Raw genomic sequence first — 20,982 nt, 5'->3', positions numbered from 1 at the left:
GCAAGAACTTTGTTATAAAGAAGGATGATTCGTGCAAATCCTGCCTCAAGTATCTCCATTTCTGTGAATTAAAGGAACACACAGTTAAATGTCCTTACCATGCCACAGATAGCTATTTGGTATTCAAGTACCTGCACTATTGTTTATCATCTCAGATCTGTTGCTGATACATCATGGTTTGCAAAACACAAGGATAGTTTCCATATCTTCTATGGCCTGATCTGCAGATAGATCATGTTCCTTTAGTTGTACATGTGGGGCTAGTTTATTGAAGTCAGATTTCTAGCTAAATTTATTAGATGCAGTCTCATCTGCTTTAGTTGTCTTCTCTGCCATATCCATCCACTATACCAAGGGTCTTCAAACTTGACAAGTTTAAGACTTGTGGACTTCAACTCCCAGAATTCCTGAGCTAACATGACTGGAGGAGGAATTCTGGGAGTTGAAGTCCACAAGTCTTAAAGCTGTCTAATTTGAAGACCCCTGCACTATACCATTCTGCAATATTCTGGAGGACTGTGAGTCTTTAGAGCAAAGCAATGTGACTATAAGAGTTTATTTTGATACTCCTACACTTTTTTCATAGCTCAATGGTAGCCTAACACCTACTAACCAAATTCTTTGTATATTCCACTTCTGAACTAATATGGTATTACATGTTCCAGACAAAGGGGTGCAGTCAACCAGTTGTAAGTGACTGAAAGCAAACCCAAAACACAGCAATGGAGATACATTAATTTATTCACACCTGCCCTCTCAGGGACAGAGCTGCAACTTAAACATAGATTCCCTTGATACTTCAGTCTGACAGCTAAGCCACCTTGGTAGAGCAGGCTGACATACTTTGATCTTTCACTTTTAAAAATGCAAATCTGGAGTGCCAGCATCATAGTTTCAATTTCTCTTTACTTTTATCAGCCTTTCTCACTGCGTTTCTGTTTAAGTCAGCATATGTGATCTCTCCCAAGGCCAGGTCTCAGGGACAGGCTGGGGAAATTCTGCACCAGAGTTTCTTCCACCCTTCACTTTTTCTCCCCATCAACAGCTCATCTCATCCCATCATATTATTCATTTATTTAGAATAGATAATTCTTTATTGGCCAAGTATGATTGGACACACAAGGAATTTGTCTTGGTGCATATGCTCTCAGTGTACATAAAAGAAAAGACATCAAGAGTCAAGCATCATATAGTACAACACTTAATAATAGTCATAGGCAGTGGTGGGCTTCTACCGGTTCTGTCCACCTCTGTAGAACCGGTAGCTCTGAAGAGCAGCAGACATAGAACCAGTTCTATGTCTGCTGATGTTTTTGCCCACCCACCCACCTGTTACCTGATCTTTATTTCCTGATTTTTCAACTTCAGCTGTCCAATGAGCCACAGCTGCAGTTAAAAAAAACCACAAAAGAGGGCTGTTTCAAAGGCTGCTGCAGCGTGCTAATGATGTGCTAATGATGATTTATGATGATTTACAGCTCACAGCTGGCAGGGAAGCTCATAAATCCCGAACCGTAGTTAACCCTTTCTTATCCCAGCCCTGGTCATAGGGTTCAATAAGCAATCAAATTTATTTATTTATTTCCTTCCTTCCTTCCTTCTTTTCTTCCCTCACCTCAAAAAACTCTCCCCTTTGCAGCATTTAAGCACTCACTCTGAAAATGCTTAATGTCTGATGATATGGTTTATCTGCAAGGAAGCTAAGATTTTTCCTTTATCACAATTGTACCAAAAAAGATTTCGCACTAATGTCAATGTGTCTACTCATACTCCTGTCCCATAGAATTTTTATGTTCTAATCTAGGATATTTCTTCTTAATTTTTTCAAACAGAAAAGTGATACTTTTACAAGGGATATTTCCACTATCATAATACAATGTATATAACTTTTAGGTTTAAAGGTTTATCTCTAAAATAGTCTTATCTACTTATGTTAATTCCAAGTGCTTATAACAGATTATTAGGAATCTGAGAAACAAGCAGAAGGAACCCTAGACAGAAATTATCAGCAAATGGGATAAGACATCGTCAGTAGCTTATCTCATAAATGGCCTGTCAGTCCAAGTTACCAAAAAAAAAAAGTCACACATTAAATAAAAAAACAAACAAAATACCATGAAAATGTTCAAACAGATTTCACCTTAATGTGCTTGGTAATTAAAGAGGAGTGAAAATTCCAGTTATAGTTTTCAAGATTCTGTAGTTTTCAGGATTAAAGTTTCCAAATGTTGCATGAAAATTCTGTGTTGTAATTCTTTGTCTGTAATTCTTGCTTCCTTGATTGTGACCAGATATAAAGATTTTAACATTGCTAAATGCTGATTTGGATTTTAAACATTTGATTCAGAGGTCTATTCTTACTGGTGGTAATAAGTAGTAGGTAATTTTTTATTAATGCTTCTCTCTTTGCAAGACCCCAATTTGGTCTGATGAAGCAACAGGCTGAAGGGCTGCACATTTTGGAAAATGAAAATCATCATCTTGCTTTTTTCTGTCTACAGGATCAGAACTCAATACAGGTGGCCAGTACAGGTGGCCACACAGAATTTTGGATCAATTCCTACAGCTATACTACCTCTTCATTTCTGTAGAACTGAATTGTCAACTATTTTGCAGAACAAAATTAACTTGACAATGTGCAATTTCTAAATGGAGAACAAAGTTATTACAATATGAGGCCATAAGTTAATTTTGAAAAGATGTGCATTCTTTAGAACAGCAATCTGGTTCAATTTGCCAATTTCTCTGATTCATCTCTGGCTAATACTGGGTTTGCAAACAAATGGGACCCCACCCTGCTTATTTCTTTGAGTCCCAGGGGTCAAGAATATGTATTCTTACCAAAAGCACTTCCAAGTGCAACCTTTTTCCCCCTGCAGATCAGGGATTGCTGGTCTTTTTTGGTTGATCCATTTACGGTCATAAGCTTGGCTGTGCTTTAGGAGCAGTTACAGCTGTGTTGGACACTAAAGTCCAAACTGTGAATCAGATGAATAACCGCATTCCATATTATCTTCATTTCTATCTTTTTTTGCTTCTTCTCAAGCGCCAGTTTTTATAAATGTCAAGTCTTGGCTCAGGAGTTTAGGAGTAGGGGACACCATTGTTCTTCTTTGGGGTACAAAGCAAAGAATTCCTGTCAAAAAAAGCTGAGCTGATTTCCCTCATTGCTTCAAGAGCACACATGCAGGCACTATGCCAAGCGATTACAAAGGAACAAGACTCAAAAACATTTTCCCCATCGAGTCCATGGTCTCCCCCTGGTCCATGAAACACTGGCTCTCGTTCTTTGACCAAGTGAAGAATAGGAAGATCAGGCCAAAAAAATATATCTGATATGAACATTTGCAAGTACATATCTATATATTGACTGAAAAATTCAAAGGCATTGCCAGTTATCTGCTGGCATTTTTTCCAGAGTGTTAATTTACAAGACCTGCCTGGAAAGGTTACATATTCATGAAAAATATTGTTTCTGATTGCTGTTTAGGCTTTGTGTACACTTTATTAATTCAAGTGCAATGAACATATTTGCATGTATGACACGAACCTGAAATGTATTATAGAAATAAATGAAAGATCATTTATTGAATCCTTAAGATTCTACTCTGCATTGGATACAAGCAGTCATGAGAACGGCTGCCCCATTCAAACAGGAGACAAGCTTAGTCAAGCATAATAGAGGTTTGTTGCATCTATTCTGTACCTGACTATCCTTGAATACAACTATATATCAGCACCTGCTATAAGTACATCATAAAAACATTTTAAGGATGTCATCATAAGAGAATAAGAGTCACTAGTTGAGGTGGTTGCTATAGAAATTAAATAAATGAATAAAATTCCTTCCGTTGTGCTTTTTCAGACTAAGAAGCAAAGGAATTTAAACTGCAGAGCAATAGGAAATATTCTCAGCATACTCTTGCATACAATAAGATAAATTGAAGAAAATGAAATGCTAATGAAGTTCACCAACTTTTTGAGAATGAGGTCACGAAACAGAAATCTTTTTCATCCAGTTCATGGAAACGAGAAAAGATTTATTTATTTATTTATCTATTTATCTATTTATTTGTTTGTTTGTTTATTTAGTCAAGCAATTATTAGATAACAGGTATAAGTATAAACATGGTTATGAATACATGAAATGGATACGAATAAGAAAAAAAGAAACAATAGGACAGGTACGGTAGGCACGTTGGTGCGCTTATGCACGCCCCCTACAGACATCTTAGGAAAGGGGTAAGGTCAATAGTAAACAGTCTAAGGTTAAAGTTTTTGGGGCTTGGGGAAGAAACCACAGAGTCAGGTAGAGTATTCCAGACATTGACCACTCTATTGCTGAAGTCGTATTTCCTGCAATCAAGTTTGGTGCGGTTTACCTTGAGTTTGTATCTATTGTGTGTTCTTGTATTGTTTTGGTTGAAGCTGAAGTATTCATTGACATGTAGGACATTGCAATATATAATTTTATGTACTATACTTAGATCGAACCGAAGATGGCATAGTTCTAGGTTGTCTATCTAGGTTGTATTAATATCAGATATGTAATGCAGGTTCCAGACTGATGAGCTGTATTCAATGTTTTATATGCTGTAGTTAGTAGAGTGATATTACCGAAGAAAAAGCCATGCAGGATTAGGTTAAAAACTCTTAATGCCTTTTTGGCTATGTAGTTACAAGTGGGCTCTAGCACTTAGATCATTTGAGACGAGTACTCCAAGGTCCTTGACAGAGTTTGGATCATCAACAAGGTCTTGACTATCATCCTGTATTTTATTTTCTGATTATTTTTTTTGCCAATATGTAAGACAGAGCATTTATTTGTTGAGATTTGAAGTTGCCATTTGTTTGACCATTCTGACACATACTCGAGGTTTTTTTGAAGGGTAGCAGTATTGTCAGTGGTGTTGAATAGCTTTACATCATCAGCGAAGAGAACGCAGTTGCTCTTAATATGATCACAGAGGTCATTTATGTAGAGTATGAAGAGAGTTGGTCCTAGAACACTGCCTTGGGGGACACCAATGCTGACAGGTACAGAATTTGATAGGACGCTCCCGATTTTGACCATTTGTTTTCTGTTTGACAGGAATGCTTCTATCCAGTTATGCAGGTGTCCAGAGATACCATAAGATTTTAGTTTTAGGAGTAATTTGTTGTGTATCACTGAATCAAAGGCTTACATTTTGGTCCACAATTAATCTATTGATGTCCATCTCACCTTAGACTCCATATTGATGTCCATCTCACCTTTACATGAAATACTATTTTGGCTAATTGTAGGACTTTAAGGATTCATGAGCCATTATTTGGATTTTAATGTGCTCAGGTCATATGACTCTTTCAAGCCCAAAGTGTTAAATCTAAAAGGGTTCTATACTGACAGTTAATAGCATGTCACTATGACTAGTTATTTTTGCTGATGCATTTTTATGTAAAGCAGTGCTTAGGAGTCAATGTTAATTGCAACCAAGCAATCAATCATAAAAAAGAAGTGAGAAGAGAGAAAACATTTTGCTCTGAATGGATGGAATTCCACTAAGAATGAGTAATCCAATTTCTAAGGGAGCTAAACCTCCCACCCTTCGACTTATCCCTCTAAAAGGGGAGAACAATTCAGTGATTTTCCTGGGAGTGAGCCAATTATAAAAACATTCATTATCTTGAATGCAAGGTGGCTGTGGAACTCAATGAGCAATAGCCAAAGTGGATATCTATGGCCAAGAGTCCATAGGCTCCCAGTCTCTCCTTGCCAAATCTTGTTTTTCCTGCCTCCCACCCAACTTAAATTTGGTGATATGGTTTACAGTATTTTTTTAAAAGCAAATTTTGTTCTCTGCTATGATAAATATTTAAAACAAACCAATCAACAACGACACCCCCCCCCAAAAAAAGTGGAAGAGTGATGAAGAAAAAATTATCCTCTCAATTGGCTCTATTTTTTCCAGTGACATCACCTAATCACCACTGTATCCTTGTGGCCCACAAAGATCCTTTATTCCTTGGCATTCCCTTCAGCTATAAAAGTAGTTAGCCCCTCTCATATATGAATGGTGTTTTGTTAAGTCTTAGTATTAGAGTTAGAAGAATTCAAAGGAGAATGGGTGCCCATATTATTAAAATGGTTGCAGTGTTGTTCAAAAGCACTGGAAATCTTACAAAAATACAGCATACAGTCAAGCCTGAAGAATTGGATTGAACTTGCATTGATCTCATCAACTCTGTGAGGAAACTGTTTCTCCCCTTCTACATAGTTCCCCCTGATCCCAGTGCACATACACAGTAGAATGAAATAATAGGAATCTGTCACAAACTCTGATCCTGTAGATTCCAGGGCAGGAATGTCACTGCTAATATCATCATCATCATCATCATGGATAAAACCATAAGCATAACACCCCTAATATGATACATTGCTGAGATTATTTTCCCTTGCAGGAAGGTAAGAATCTTTCATTAGATCTTTTATTTGATTAAATCAGGGGTCTTCAAAAGCTTTAAGACTTGTGGACTTCAACTCCCAGAATTCCTCCTCCAGTCATTTCAGCTCAGGAATTCTGGGAATTGAAGTCCACAAGTCTTAAACTTGCCAAGTTTGAAGACCCTTGGATTAGATATTCTCCCCCCCTCCCACCATCTGAAGAAAAGTAGCCTATTCAATTGCACTAGACCAGGGATGTCAAACTGGCAGCCGGCAGGTCAGATGCATCATGCACAGGCCACACTCACTCCACCTCCATGATTGGGAAAAACATTGTGAAATGTCACATGGTGGCAACATGACGCCATGAGTTTGACACCCATGCATTAGAGCTTGGAAACTCCAGGCCATAGATCTCTGGAAGTAGGAATCTTACCTACTCAGCTATCATAAGATATGATTAGTTCAGCACAACCACTCATTGTCCTGCTCTCTGGGCTTCTTGTTTGAGTGAGATGGCATTGAAGGCTGGTTGGTTTCTGGCATCAGTCAGTACATTATCTAAACTAGCCGACAAAATGCTGAATCTACTCTAACAGGTTCCTTTCACCATATTTTATGTAGCTTCCCAACATTACTAATATTCCTCTTACAGTGTGTGGGTCAGAGAGAGGAGTCCTTGATACTTTTGATATTGCTGAACTACAGGTTGCAGCAGCTCCAGCCAAATGATCAATTGGGAAGCCTAAAGGAAGCGGCAGTTCAGCAACATCTTCAAGGACCACCAGTTTCCATCCTTCCTAGTCCTCTTAGTGATCCTAGATAGATAGATAGATAGATAGATAGATAGATAGATAGATAGATAGATAGATAGATAGATAGATAGATAAATTTATTGTCATTGTGCTCAGGAACCTGAGAACAACGAAATAAGGTGCTCTTTCGCAACATACAACTAAACAAACAGATCCTGCTTATCGTATTTAGAAAACAAAGAGAAATATTGTGCATGTAAATACACCAGATCCTACTACAAAGAAAAAAGTTAAATCCCCTGTTCCACATTCATTTTTCCCGTCTGCCGGAAGCAAAAAGTCCATCTCTTGCGCCTCCACTTCAGCTCTTCAGAGCCTTCATCTCCTATCAGAACATGCACAGGCTAAAAGCTTTCCAGATTCAGGCACTCCAGATGTGTTATGTATCTACTTCATTTTGGCTGATCCTACTGCAAGGCTAAAAGAAATATTAATCACTTGATTTCACATGAAAGGGATGGGACCTCCTCTCAAATTTCAGAAAGGGGCTGGCAAGTAGAGGAAGCCAAAGCTTTCCCTATTTAAGGGCAAAACACAGGAATGTCTGTGGCTGAGTTCTCTGCAGGCCCAGTGGTTGACAGGGCAGGAAGCAATTGATGGTGATCTTTTGATTTTTTTTTCCTTTCCCCTTTTTTTCCCCTCTCTCATTCTCTTTTGCACATAGAGTCTCATGTTTAAAATTATTTAAACATGATGAGCTGTGTGCAGAGAGCCGTTTTGTTCTTCTTTACTGTGTCACAATTCTCCGTCATTTTGGCACAACAACAAGAAGGTAAGTAATCCCACTTAAGAATCGAGAATTGTCATGGTTTTATATTATATATTCCCTTCTATGGAACTTTGCCAGATATCAAGCATTTCTCAAGTTACTTTTTTCCCCTTTTGTTTTGAGCTGGGTTGGGATCCTGCATTTGAAGCAAGAAGGCTAACCTTTAAAAAGGGAAATTTTAGAGGCTTAACCATATTCTGTGCCTTTTTCTAAACTTTCTCTCTTGATGTTTCTAGACTTAGTTTGCCTAACCAGCACTGGAAATATCTTACTGTTTTTTCTTTTTGCTTTTTGAATAAAATTCTTGAGTGCAGAATTCAGGAAAGTTTGAACTTAATTTGCAATGTAAAAGAAGCTTGTATTTAGCCATTGGAGGGGTTAGGGTTTGTAAGAAACACTGCTTTGGAGTCTTGCTGGCATATGTTTCTTTTTAAATGTAGGGTTACGTATAAAGTCATTTATATCATTTAAGGAAGTGCTTTTGTGAACCAGGTTGGTTGGCTCAGCTCTGGGGAAAGATTTTTCCAGGTGTGGATATGAGTGTATTCTTCTGAGACATAAACAGGAAAGGAGAAGGATATATCACATCTCAAACTTCATTTCATCACTCATCAGAGAATTCTTTCATGTCCCTTGCTCTCCTAACAGTAAATAACCTCAGGCTATACATGCTTCCTGGAGAGTAAGTCTGATTGTGAACAGTCAAAGGATTTGCAGGGCTTACAAGCACATTTGGCAATTAAGATTCAGGACATTTTAATAAAGGACATTTTTGGATCCCGGTTTGTTTGGTGGTGATGTGCACGGTGTTGAATTGACAGAATTGTTGCATTGTGTGATCTATATCTTGAATGCACAACTTGATTGATACAATTAATTAATAACAAGCTTTACATCGTAATTTGCCCCAACCAAATATACTCACGTAATTGATAGGTATATCTGAAATTAGATGTTTCTTTTTCAGTTTATCTAATAGAAAAGCTTTTCATAGAAATGATTCTATAAAAAAAGGATATTCTATATATTTTAAAAAATAAGCTGCAAGGACTATAGAAATGAACTTATTCATTCATTCATTCATCACAATTGATTTAGCGAGTAAAGAAAAAAGGCACTCATTTTTTTTTAAGGTTGCTTTATATAATTGATTCTGTATGGTTGATATAAACTATACTGAAATTGCTTGTAGAAATTTTCTAAATTTTGTTTGTTCCCACATTCCACTGGATCTAATTGCTTACATCCAGCAGATTTGAAGGATATGAAGCATCTATGGCTACGCATTTGGTGCATTCAAACAGATGTAGTATTTGTTTCTAGCTGCAACATGCATTTTAGGTAGATATAACAGAGAAATCAAATGCATGTTCAGAAATACTATTTTTGTTCTACTGTTATACTTTCTGTTATCATTATTTGGCTAGACTCTGTAAGATTGAAGAAAAAGAAAGAGAAAGAGAGAGAATACAAAATCCCATAACATTGACCTGATTTTTTAAAATGTAGAAATGATACAGCATGCTGCAATGGTTTATATTTCCCTCCATACCCTTAACCCCCATTTCCATTCACATGTGTCAGATTTTTGGAGACTGCTTGAACAAGTCCCTGCAATTTTTTTGGCATGGTTTATCAGAAGTGGTTTGTCGTAGCCTCCTCCTAGGTTGAAAGAAAGTGACTGGCTCAGAGGTGGTACTCAGCAGGTTCTGACCAGTTCTGGAGAACCAGTAGCGGAAATTTTGAGTAGTTCAGAGAACCAGCAAATACCACCTCTGACTGGAGATTTTACAGTATCCTTTCCCTGCCACTCCCACCAAGCCACACCCACAGAACCGGTAGTAAAAAAATTTGAATCCTACCACTGGGCTGGCCAAAGTCAGCCAGCTGGCTTTGTGCCAAAGGTGCCTAAATTAGAACCCACAATCTCTTGGTTGCTCTTAACCTTTACCTACACTGTTTTAAAACAGAAGAAATTTCAAAACTGTTCTAGAATTTCTCTTACTTTTGTCTTTACTTTTTAACTTTTTACCAATGGTCATGGGTGTGTTATGGATGAGTTCCTTCCTTCTTTCCTTCCTTCTTTCCTTCCTTCCTTCCTTCCTTCCTTCCTTCCTTCCTTCCTTCCTTCCTTCCTTCCTTCCTTCCTTCCTTCCTTCTTTCCTTCCTTCCTTCCTTCCTTCCCTCCCTCCCTCCCTCCCTCCCTACCAGAATAAAGATTATTTGGTTTGTAACAAGCTATAACCCATAGATGAAATAAAACAGTAACCATCTTGGAAATTAATATTTTCTAGATATGGTAAATTGTTCTGTATATGCTGAAAGTAACCTTTAAATAAGAAGGGAGGGAGCGAGGGAGGAAGGAAGGAAGGAAGGAAGGAAGGAAGGAAGGAAGGAAGGAAGGAAGGAAGGAAGGAAGGAAGGAAGGAAGGAAGGAAGGAAGGAAGGAAGGAGAGTATTAATGTTAAATTATACCAAAATATTCAGGTAAAGAAGCTAATGATTATACACTGAGCATCAAATAATCACACCGTAAAATTCAATCATGATTTCCTTCTTTGCTATAATAACTAGAATAGGAGAATGAGGACAGATTTGCATGACAATTATTAGGTTAAGCATTGAAGCCAAGGTGTGTAATTGGAGTGTACACTGACTGTTTGTGTGTCCTATACATAAGTCAGAGAACTTATGGCTGTTCAGAACTTGTGGCCTAGAATTTCTCCTCATTGGCCATGTTTGTTGGGCCTCATGGGTGAATTAGTTAATACAGCATCATTTGAAGAACCATTAGCTCCCCTCTCTCTGCCCTGGACCTATGCTGATGCAATTCATCTTACAACAAAGTTCTGGTTTCTTTCTTTTCTTTCTGATTCCTAGTTATGAATATTAGAAAATATTGTAATATGCCATGGATCTTTCTTCCTTGCAAACCTCATTCATTTCTCTGAGCATTAATTTATGTTCTTTTAAATGAAGTACTTCTCTTAGTACTCCATAACCTTACTTCAGCTCCTGGAAGCACTGCTTGATAATGAAAGGCTGTCTATTTCATTTTTTGCTCCTATTTAATTTTTTTGTCTCTATGATTGATAATGCCATGCCATCTGATCCTCATCTTATATTACTAGAAATTATTAACATTTCCATTATTAGAGAAATCCATAATGTCTTTACTCAAATGCACTCACTGCCTTTCTTAAGTTGATGAATAAATGACTTTATAATTTGTTTTCGTTGCTACCATAAGAATTTGGAGGAACTATCACTGCAAGTCTTAACCAAAATTAATACTTAAGATTTCCACATTTAATTTGTTGGACTGTAGCCATGATAAATGGACTCTGGGATTTGTTGTACTCTTGCCTCTTCATGTTTTACTTCTAAGTTTTCATATATAGTATAATGAAAACATGAACTGTTTGGAAATAGATTATATACAAAGGCTTTGCTTTCAAAAATGATGTATTTTCATGTAAAAAACATTCTAGACAGAATGAACAGCTTGAGTAATGCCAGCATTTTTGTGTGTTTTTTCTAAAAGAGAGACAGCCAGATCTGGAATATACCAAGCATGTAGAAGCATAATACAAGTACAGACTTTAGGAAAACAATCTGTTAAAATAACTTTTAACATTAAAATAGAAGTGTTTTTCTCCATTTATTGACTGTTGTGTCCTTCTGAATAATCCCACTGTATAGGAGTAATATTTAAATTTGATAACCTTGTGGTATTAACCAAGCATATCATTCTCTTTGGGGTTAAAAACAGCAGATTCCATCCCATTCTTCTCATAGTTCTTTGACTGAGATGTTGAAACTGAGATCTATCCATGTTGAAAGAGCAGCCTCACAAACTGTGGATAATGTATGAATCAACTTTAGTTTTCCACCCCCAACTATCATCTGAGGTTTTTGTGAAAGGAAAAAAATATATCTTCTGGTTTTCCAATTACAGTGTATGTTTTGTGCTTACTGTGCATAAAGCAAACACTGCTCACATTTCTGGCATTTGAACATTAATTTGAAATTAGTGGATTGTGAGATAAGCCAAGCCAAAATTTCCAGTCAGGATGCATGTAAATAGCAGAAGAGATGTGGCACAAAATAGAATTATGGGTTATATAACAGAATCTTTTGACAAGACTAATTCATACCTCACTGTTTGAGTTCAGCTAATTCCATTCTACCCCAAAGGATTGGGGAAGATTTCCCTCTAAATCAGTGGTGTCCAACATTTTGACTTGCCTGGGCCACATTGAGTGAAGATGTATTGTCTTGGGCCAAATATAAAATATATAATATAATTAATTTATATAAATAGCATATTCTTTATTGGGTGGGGGGGTGTCTTGTGGAGCCACATTTCTAACTATCTAGGACTGCATGTGGCCCAAAGGCCATGGGTTGGACATGACTGCTCTAAACCATAGTTTATTGAAATTACAATAAACAACCCATAGTTTAAAATAGCTTGGTACATAATCAGAGTTTTACTTATAACATATAGTAGTGGCAACTAGAAATGGGGTCCTATCTCTGCAGATATATGGATGAGGTTATGGATATACCCCTCTCAAAGCAAACAATTGACTAAAATGAATGATTTTAATATGATCCTTCCGTACCTAGATTCCATGTTATGAAATAGTTCTAGCAAAGAAGTAAGACTTGCCCCAACGCTTTTGAACTCCCAGAAGATAGTTGAAGTAGAATTCCTCTAGCAGAGCTTTTTTAAACTAATAAGTTGGGATATCATTGTTCAGACAAGATCCTTGCCTATATAAACTTTTTTTGGCTTCAGCTTCCATGTTACATTTCAATGTTACACTTAAAATAGTTGTTGCCTCTGTCAATCTAATTTGTAAAATGTGCTTATGTTACATTCCAAAGTATTCAGAAGTTTTTAATAAAAGTTCTCTGGATGTCATTCACAGCTTTTTTTTCGAGAAAAACCTTGCTAAAACTATACCTCAGTTTAACTCTTAATAGTCAAAATTAAATAAAACAAAGATTATAAATGTGAAATATGCTGACTTATCAAGCCAAGAGAAAGGAACAATATTCAGATATATGGCATCTTCATCTCCACATCAATTAAGGCTCAACATGGTTTCACTTTTAGGATCCTGGTTTTCTGTGGGTCAAGAATAGACAACTGGGAGGCCCTGGACTTATATTTGCAGCCTTCTTTGATTGCAAATCCTAAAAGGTGATGGGTGTTTTGAGACAAGCAATCAGTAAAAACTATAATGTGGGTTATAAAATAGGCTTCACCCAGTTGGTGAAGGTTGGTTTGGGTAGAGAAATCCTTAAAGTCTATTCTGGGGTGGGGGAAGAGAATCCTGGCCTTCCCCAATTGGATCACCCAGTTTGTATCTCACTCCCTCTCACTTTGGTCTGGGAACATTAAGTGAGTTCATTCTTTAGCTCTCAAAAAGTTGCCACCATGGCTGTCCAACCCTGTTTAAAGTGTTGTAAAGTATAAACTTCATAGGATGCTCCATTTGCAACTCCTTGAACTAAGGAAAGCCCAAATCTTAATTAAGTTTTAAGAACTCCACATCCTTTAAGTGAGTAGGTGTTACTGAAATTAGGCCAGTTCCATAAGCCTGAGGAGAATTGTGGTTTGATGAAAGCTAAATGGTTACTTCTGCCTTGTCTGCACTTTCCATGTGTGTGCTTTGACTTCAGACCGAGTCATCAAATGATTTCCTGCAGGAAGGAGAAGAACTGCAGAGATGAGGATGAAGGGAGGAGAAACCCTGCTTTACTGTAGGGAGAAAGGAATTAAGATGATGTTTCTTTTTCTCAGTGTTATTTAATTGACTATAACAATGTTGAATTGATGTCATTTGCCAAGAAATCCAAATGCAGTCAGCTTTAATCATTGCCATTTGAATTCCGTGGTTAATGCTGAACATGGAAAACAATCAGTCTGGGGTTGTTGTTTTTTATGAGTCCCACTTTTGTGGTCAGTCAAGATTCTTCTTCTAATCTAGATCAGCTTCCCTCAACTTAATGTCTCCAGGTTTGTTGGTCTTTGGCCATGGCAGAGAGTCTGGAAGTTGTAGTCACAAGACATTCGAAGAGTACCACATTTCATGAAAAATTATTGAGATTCTTTATATATTCATTACCCAAGTTAGGGCATGCAACTTGTGCAATGCTGATACAAGTCAGGAGCCCCACAACCACACTTTGCAACGTGGGAATAGAATAATGAAAATACTTCTAGACAGATGGTGCTAGGATTTTTTTTTAAGATAGCTACAAGTAGATCTTTGCGAAATCTTGAATCTCTAGAAACACAACCTGGATAACACATTGATCTTTAGGCATTGCTGTTCAGGCTGCAAACCTGGCTTAAGACTTCTTGATCCCTGTGAAATATAGTTTACTTCTCAAACTTGCTTGAGTTTGAGTTGGCAGGTTTGCGCAGGCAGTAAAACAATGTGAATGATGGAAACCATCTGTGGCCAAAATGTCACTAAGTGACTCTGAGAAGAACGCTGGTAAATTTATATGACATGGTTCCATAACAAGGCCTTTTAAGGCTTAGGTTCTCCAATTGCTTATCCAGAGCAGTTTCATTCTGTCTGAGAGATCTGGGAAGAACTGGAAGGATTTAGGCTTTGCAGCCATACATTCTCTTGTAAACAAACTTTGGAAAACCCACTATGATCAATTGAGTTCATTTCCAAATGAGTGTGACTACTATTTACATTGATTGTGTGAATGGCTATAATGATCATTAAATGATAGGTTCAATCTGGGTAGAAAGAAACAATCACTGATCCACTCATGATCCTATTAAATGGCCTATTTTACTTTTTCAATCCAGCTAATAATAAATTCAAAGATTTTTTTTTTTGCATGTATTTTACTTGAGACTTTGAATAGCTATTTTATGTAATGAAATCTCTTGACCTATTTTTACAATCTTTGAGGCTGCCATTTTGTACACTGAGTCTAAAAGCATGATGAACCAGGCCTCTTTCTTAGAGCATAGTTTTTTCCATATCTATGGGAAATCAATTCTAGATGATGATAGATAGATAGATAGATAGATAGATAGATAGATAGATAGATAGTAATTTCTTTTAATAGACCTGCCTTACTTATCACATTTCATTGCCATTATTAAGCAATTGTTCCAAGAAGGTTGGATGATTCATTAGTTTTTGCAAAAATGTTGCAAGCTTGGCTATTGTAAAAGATCATGATAAAATTAAGAAGGGCTTTTGAACTAGCATTTCTTCCACATTTGACCCTTCCCCTAAAAGTGGGTGAACCGGATAAATCCTGAATATGAAATATTAAATTAAATTTGAATTAATTATTGTACACAAAAATGACAGTATATACAGCAGACGAGATAACCATGCTGGGTTTCCTATCACAAATCACTAGTCGAACACTTCCCAAGTGTTTAGGACTGTGTGATGCAACTGGTGCAATGTGAATTATTTATTTTTATTATTATTATTATTATTATTATTATTATTATTATTATTATTATTATTATTATTATTATTATTATTATTATTATTATTACCTTTTTGTTTCCTTCTTCTGTTATAATAAAAACTACAGTTTACCAGCAACTGAACAAAGACAGATATAATCTCATAATGAAATTCATTTCTTTGTCTCTGCTAATAAAAAGTTTATTTTGTTTTAAACACCTATTCTATATGCCAGTACTGTCACTGTCTCTGTAAATAAATCTTACATCTTCTGCATCGTAATTCTAGCTTTAAAAAAAAGAAAAGAAGTAAGGTCAATTGTTTACATGTCATAATTCTTTCCAGATTTTTTTTAAAGCTGTATTTAGCCCCATGTATATTCCTAACATCAAGTTGGCTCCCTTTTCCAAGTTTTGTAAACTTTGCCTGTTTCATATTAGGATGACAATGGAAAACATGAAACATTTCTTTCAACAAGAGTCCCTTGTAAGATTTATTTTGGGTATGCATCAACCAATGGGGATTTTGGCTGCATTTCTTGAAACACAACGAAGGAGATGCCTTTCATATTAGCTAACAAGCTGATTCCATTTTCCAAGATTTCATGTGGAGTGAGCGCTATAATATTGTTTGAGTAAATCTAACAGAGAGACAGTTGGTGTAGTGGTTAAGGCACCAGGCTAAAAACCAGGAGACTGTGAGTTCTAACCCTGTCTCAGGTGCAAATCCCTTGGGTGACCTTGGGGCAGTCCCTCATTTCCTCAGCCTGGGAAGTATGCAAGAGCAAACCACTTCTGAACTGTTTGACAAGAAAACTATAGGCACAAGTCCCTATAGAATCATCAATGATTCAAAGGCACTCACACATACAAACAAACAATAATGCCTCATTATTTTCTCCTTAGGTGAGTAAAGTGTTACCTATATAAACAGATAGTGTCTTGCCATCCTACTAGAAGACTACATGCCTTTACAGATACATTTTCTTGCTATTATATTATATAAGCCACACCCCTTGAAAATGTGCAGGTAAAAAGCAGCTAGGTTTGGGTTACACAGTCACAGCTGTTGGCAGACAATATGAAAAAGAAAGAAAAGAAAGAAAACAATACAAAGCATCAAAAGGATCACAGCTGTTACCTTGATTCTTTTGGCCCTCCACATGGATGATCTTATGCACTGCCCAGCAGGTTATACCATGGAGCTGATTAAACGGTGTCTCATCAGGCTCAAATAGCATCCAAAATGGAGGGAAACTTTGCAAGGAAAGGAAAATCAAAACATTATCCCCAGAACAAAAAATATATATAGTATAGTTCTAGGAACACTTGGCCCCTTCTTTTCCTGAATATTTCCATTACTTCCATGTTTGTGTGCTGAATGTCAAAACAATTTATTCCCATATCACATTAAAATACAACCCAAACTCAATAGAAAATCATATTTTATGTAGCTAAACTTCTTGTTTAGATTTGTGTTATTAGTACATACACTTTTCTATATCTTATATCTTTATATTACCAAGTTTAAAGTGATCATAAAGAGTTCTTGATCGGGGTGGAATTCAAATTTTGTAACAACTGGTTCTTTTGGTTTGACTGGGTGGACGTGGCTTCTTATTCTTTTTTAGCAGCAACCCACCCACCCCATTTTTGGGGCCTTCTGGGCCTCAGGGAAGACTCCTGGGGGGCATTTTTGCTCCCAGAAGGCTTCCCTGGGGCTCAGGAAGGAAAAACATGGAGCATAGGGGGGCATGCAGCACCCCCATATTTTGGGGCCTTCTGGGCCTCAGGGAAGCCTCCTGGGGGGGTGCATTTTTCTCCAAGAAAGCTTCCTTGGGGTCCAGGAAGGCAAAAAAATGGAGGGGCGGGGTGCTGTGCCCCCCCCCCTCCATTTTTTTGCCTTCCTGGGCCTCAGGGAAGCCTCCTGGCAAAGCAGTAAGTAAGTGAGGAAAATCCCAGCACAGCTGATCATAGGAACAGCTGATTGTCAGGAGGGGAAAAAAAGAAATACCTTAAGGAGAAGTCAGCGATGTCAGGCATGTGCGCAATGTTGCACATGTGCGATAAGGATTGACTGGGCAGGGAGGGGAGGGGTGGGCAGAGAGGGGCAGGGCCAGCCAGGGGCACAATTTGCCAGTTCTCTGAACTGTGCAGAATCATAACAACCGGTTCTATAGAACCAGTCCAAACCAGTAGAATCCCACCCCTGTTCTTGATCAACCGAAGACCAATCCCAACAACCAACAGAGAAGGCTGATTCAGGTTGTTGAGAAGGCATGAACTATGATTGTTCATTTCTTAAGAGAGATTGTTTAGAATGTGTAGGTTCTTGACTATGAAAAGAAAACTTAAGGAACAAGTCCGTATATGGATAGTTTTGGCAATGCAAAAGATTTCAGTGCAACATTTGATCCATTTACTTGTGGAAGTCTTGAAGTGCCATATATTAAATGGGATTCTATATGGTTTCTTTGATGTCCTTGTTGTGGCATGTAGTTTAGGGTAATACATAAGTGGACAGTGAACAAACTAGTGTGTAATCTTTAACAGCGTTGAATGTCATGGAGAAATTATTAAGAAAATTGTTTGGATTATTTTCCCAGCTAGTACTATCAGAAGTCAAGGTATGGTGGTGCTAATGTGGAGAATTAAAAAATGCATCATCTTTCAGGGAAGCAACATAGATTAGCGTAGCAGAATGTCTGTGCACAGAAGATTCCAGGTTCAACTCCTGCCATTTCCAGTTTTAGAAGGAGGTAGTCTGGGATCTGAATAAAGGACTCTCACTTGGAGATAAAAATACTGGATGGTGAGGGCAAATAGATCTGCAACATTTTCACTTGGACCAGAAGCCAAGTTAAGAAATTTTGCATTCTCTGGCAGCTGAGACCAATCTTCAAAACAGCCCTACAATCCCTCAAAAGGATGGTGCTATTTTAATGCTTTGAAAAGTGATCTTTCACTCCCCTAATATATTTTGCAAAATACTTTTCTTCAATGCTTTGCACAGCCCTAAGGAACATGATAGGAGTGTAGTTTTGAGATTACTGACAGCTAGTTCATATAAAGTAGCTTTTTCCTTATTGGTCATCAATTTACATTCTAATCCTGCTTTCCTCACAGCATTCACTTTCACCTACTTCTCCATTAATGGATACCATAGTAAATATGTAAAGGTTTATGGGTCAGCGAATGTGTCCAAGATCAGAATATGTCTATATCCTTCATTTTATTTTGTAAAACAATAATTTTAGATTGCTAGATTGCTTTATTGTATACCAAAAATGGTTACCTGAGTTTTTTCACTGACTTATAAGCTTTTCAATAATTAGGATCATTTATAAATTAGCCAGAATTTAGAGATAGACCAGAAATGAATTTCTTTCTTATCTGAAGATATAGAGATGGAGGTGATAGATCATATTGAACAAAGTAAAACAGCTCCATAAAACTCTATTCCATAAAAATGTGTAATTTTTTTTCGTCTTGGCAGAGAAAAATACAATTCCCATACTCTACTCTATTTTTCCCATAGTTCTTCCTGCTGACTGGAAAATATATCTGGCCAAACCAGACATCAAGTAGGTCATATTTCTTACTTGAGTCTTCAGATTTGAGTTTCTAGAGCCTCAAATTGGAAAGACATAAATTGATTAAGATTGGAAAGATATATCCCACATTACATCAGCTACTTTCTTCCAATCCTTCTTTCCTCTGTACTTTTGAGAAAATTTCCCCAAGTATATTTCTGGAGCATCCCCCTAGAAGATTTAGACATTGCTCAAGGTGAAGAAGGAATGTTTTTCATCACATGGGCTGCCAGCCAGCATGCAATGCAAACCACAAAAACACTGCACTAAATACAATCTCATTTAATCCAAGATTTTGGTTCAAGCAATGATCATAAGTTATTCCTGGGAAATTTCCAAGCACAAATGTAAGGTAGAACTTCCTTGTACACTTGTTCCTAGATTTGGCATTCAGTGATCAAAATATGGGTTAGGAGGCTATCTTTTACAATTGCATGTGATGATGGTGATTAAGTGAGACAGCTTTGCTTGTCCCCTTACCCTCTGCTTTCCCTGAAGCGGCCATTAAATGAATGTCCTGGACCTCCCGAGCCTTTCTCTAATCCCTGAGGCACTCCATGATCTTTTTCCTGCCCTTTGTGGTCCCCTTCATCCTTGGCTTTCTTCCTACCCAGCTATTGAGTCACCCAAGGAAGCCTCTTGCCCACCATAGCATCTGCAATGGTAGCAATGGTGCTGACCAAATTTAGGCTCCCTTATGTGGCTGAGGGACTGGATGGGAAATAGGTGAAGACCTGTGGGGATCCAATGGGATAGGATGAGATAGGTGGGGTGTTAGAGTTAGGGCTATGTTTAGTTGTAAATAACCACAGGGGAGGGAGTTGTAACTTCAAATGGTTCGATCACAAATCAAATCAAGTCACCTATACTGAATTGCATAATATTATTACCTTTTAAAGTAATTCTGAATTGTTCTTATGTCTCAACTTGTTTTCTAAAGGAACTCGATTAATACTGAAGCAATGTTGAATGCACTTGTGAATCTTAATGTTGATTTATGTGCATTTCACTAAAAAGTTGCTCAACCTAGCATTTGCTCCTTTTATTTCTAATTTTTACAAATCTGCTTCTTTGATGCAGTGTTCTAGTAATGTTTCTGTAGCTTTCCTCAACCATAAAAATGGAGGCAAGTAGAAAATGATAATTTGGCTTAATGTATAGTCATCTGGTAATCAGTCCAATCAATTTGTCAAATTTTCAAGCAATCATATGTCAACTGAAAGGCATGTGTTCCTGCTTTCTTAGTGTAGAAAATAATGATGATTGCCATCTTGACATTCATAAATTCATAGTTGTGTGAGGGCATCTACTTGACCCCATCAAGATTAATTACAAGTTAATAAGCATTGGGCTGGAAGCTCAGAGTGCTGAAATAGAGTCTATTTATTCCAGACAATAGAATTCATCAGAATCTCCAGGTCCCAGTCATCATAGATTGATCATTCAAGCCACATTCACATATTGGAAATGAATATAAATGCCAGTTTTGCACTGCCATAGCAGGCTATGGATGTGTTCTATTGGCCATGCTTGTTTCTTCAGCAGAAGAGAACCATTGCTTACAGGCTCCTGTTCATCTGGAGAGATCCCTCCTTAGTTGCACTTCAGAAGCACATTAGTTAGGAAATAATCCACATTTCCCCCCACATCACTCCCCTTCAATGTTTGTTGCAGTTGCTTGAAGTGTTGGGGGAAAGCTGAGAAATGTCATTTGCAATGATACATTTCCTTGACTTAAACCATAAGAGTAGAAGGACTTGACTTTCTACTTGCGAAGGTCTAAGCTTCATCAGAGTAACTGATTGGAAGACAGAGATTATATCTTTCAAATCACAGATTTGTCCCACCTCAATCTTCTGGCCTGCCTTTCCTGGAAGGCTGTTCCAATGACAGGACATTTTGACAGATGAAGC

At 37.4% G+C, this 20,982-nt stretch overlaps 1 protein-coding gene across 1 annotated transcript in view; it reads left to right on the top strand.

The window, feature by feature from the left end:
• Nucleotides 1-7,787: 7,787 nt before the first annotated feature.
• Nucleotides 7,788-20,982, top strand: part of COL3A1 (collagen type III alpha 1 chain) — a 77,850-nt gene continuing 64,655 nt past the window's right edge. The window contains exon 1 of the mRNA XM_026668018.2: nucleotides 7,788-8,011. Within this exon, the coding sequence (XP_026523803.2) occupies nucleotides 7,930-8,011 (82 nt within the window). The 5' untranslated portion in view covers nucleotides 7,788-7,929. The remainder of the gene's footprint in view (nucleotides 8,012-20,982) is intronic.

Source organism: Notechis scutatus, chromosome 1 (assembly GCF_049901735.1).
Source record: "Notechis scutatus isolate UNSWTSFEM ecotype Mainland chromosome 1, rNotScu1.2, whole genome shotgun sequence".
Lineage (NCBI taxonomy): Eukaryota > Metazoa > Chordata > Lepidosauria > Squamata > Elapidae > Notechis > Notechis scutatus.
The sequence above is the reverse complement of the archived record's forward strand: the minus strand, read 5'-3'. Positions and strand labels throughout refer to the sequence as shown.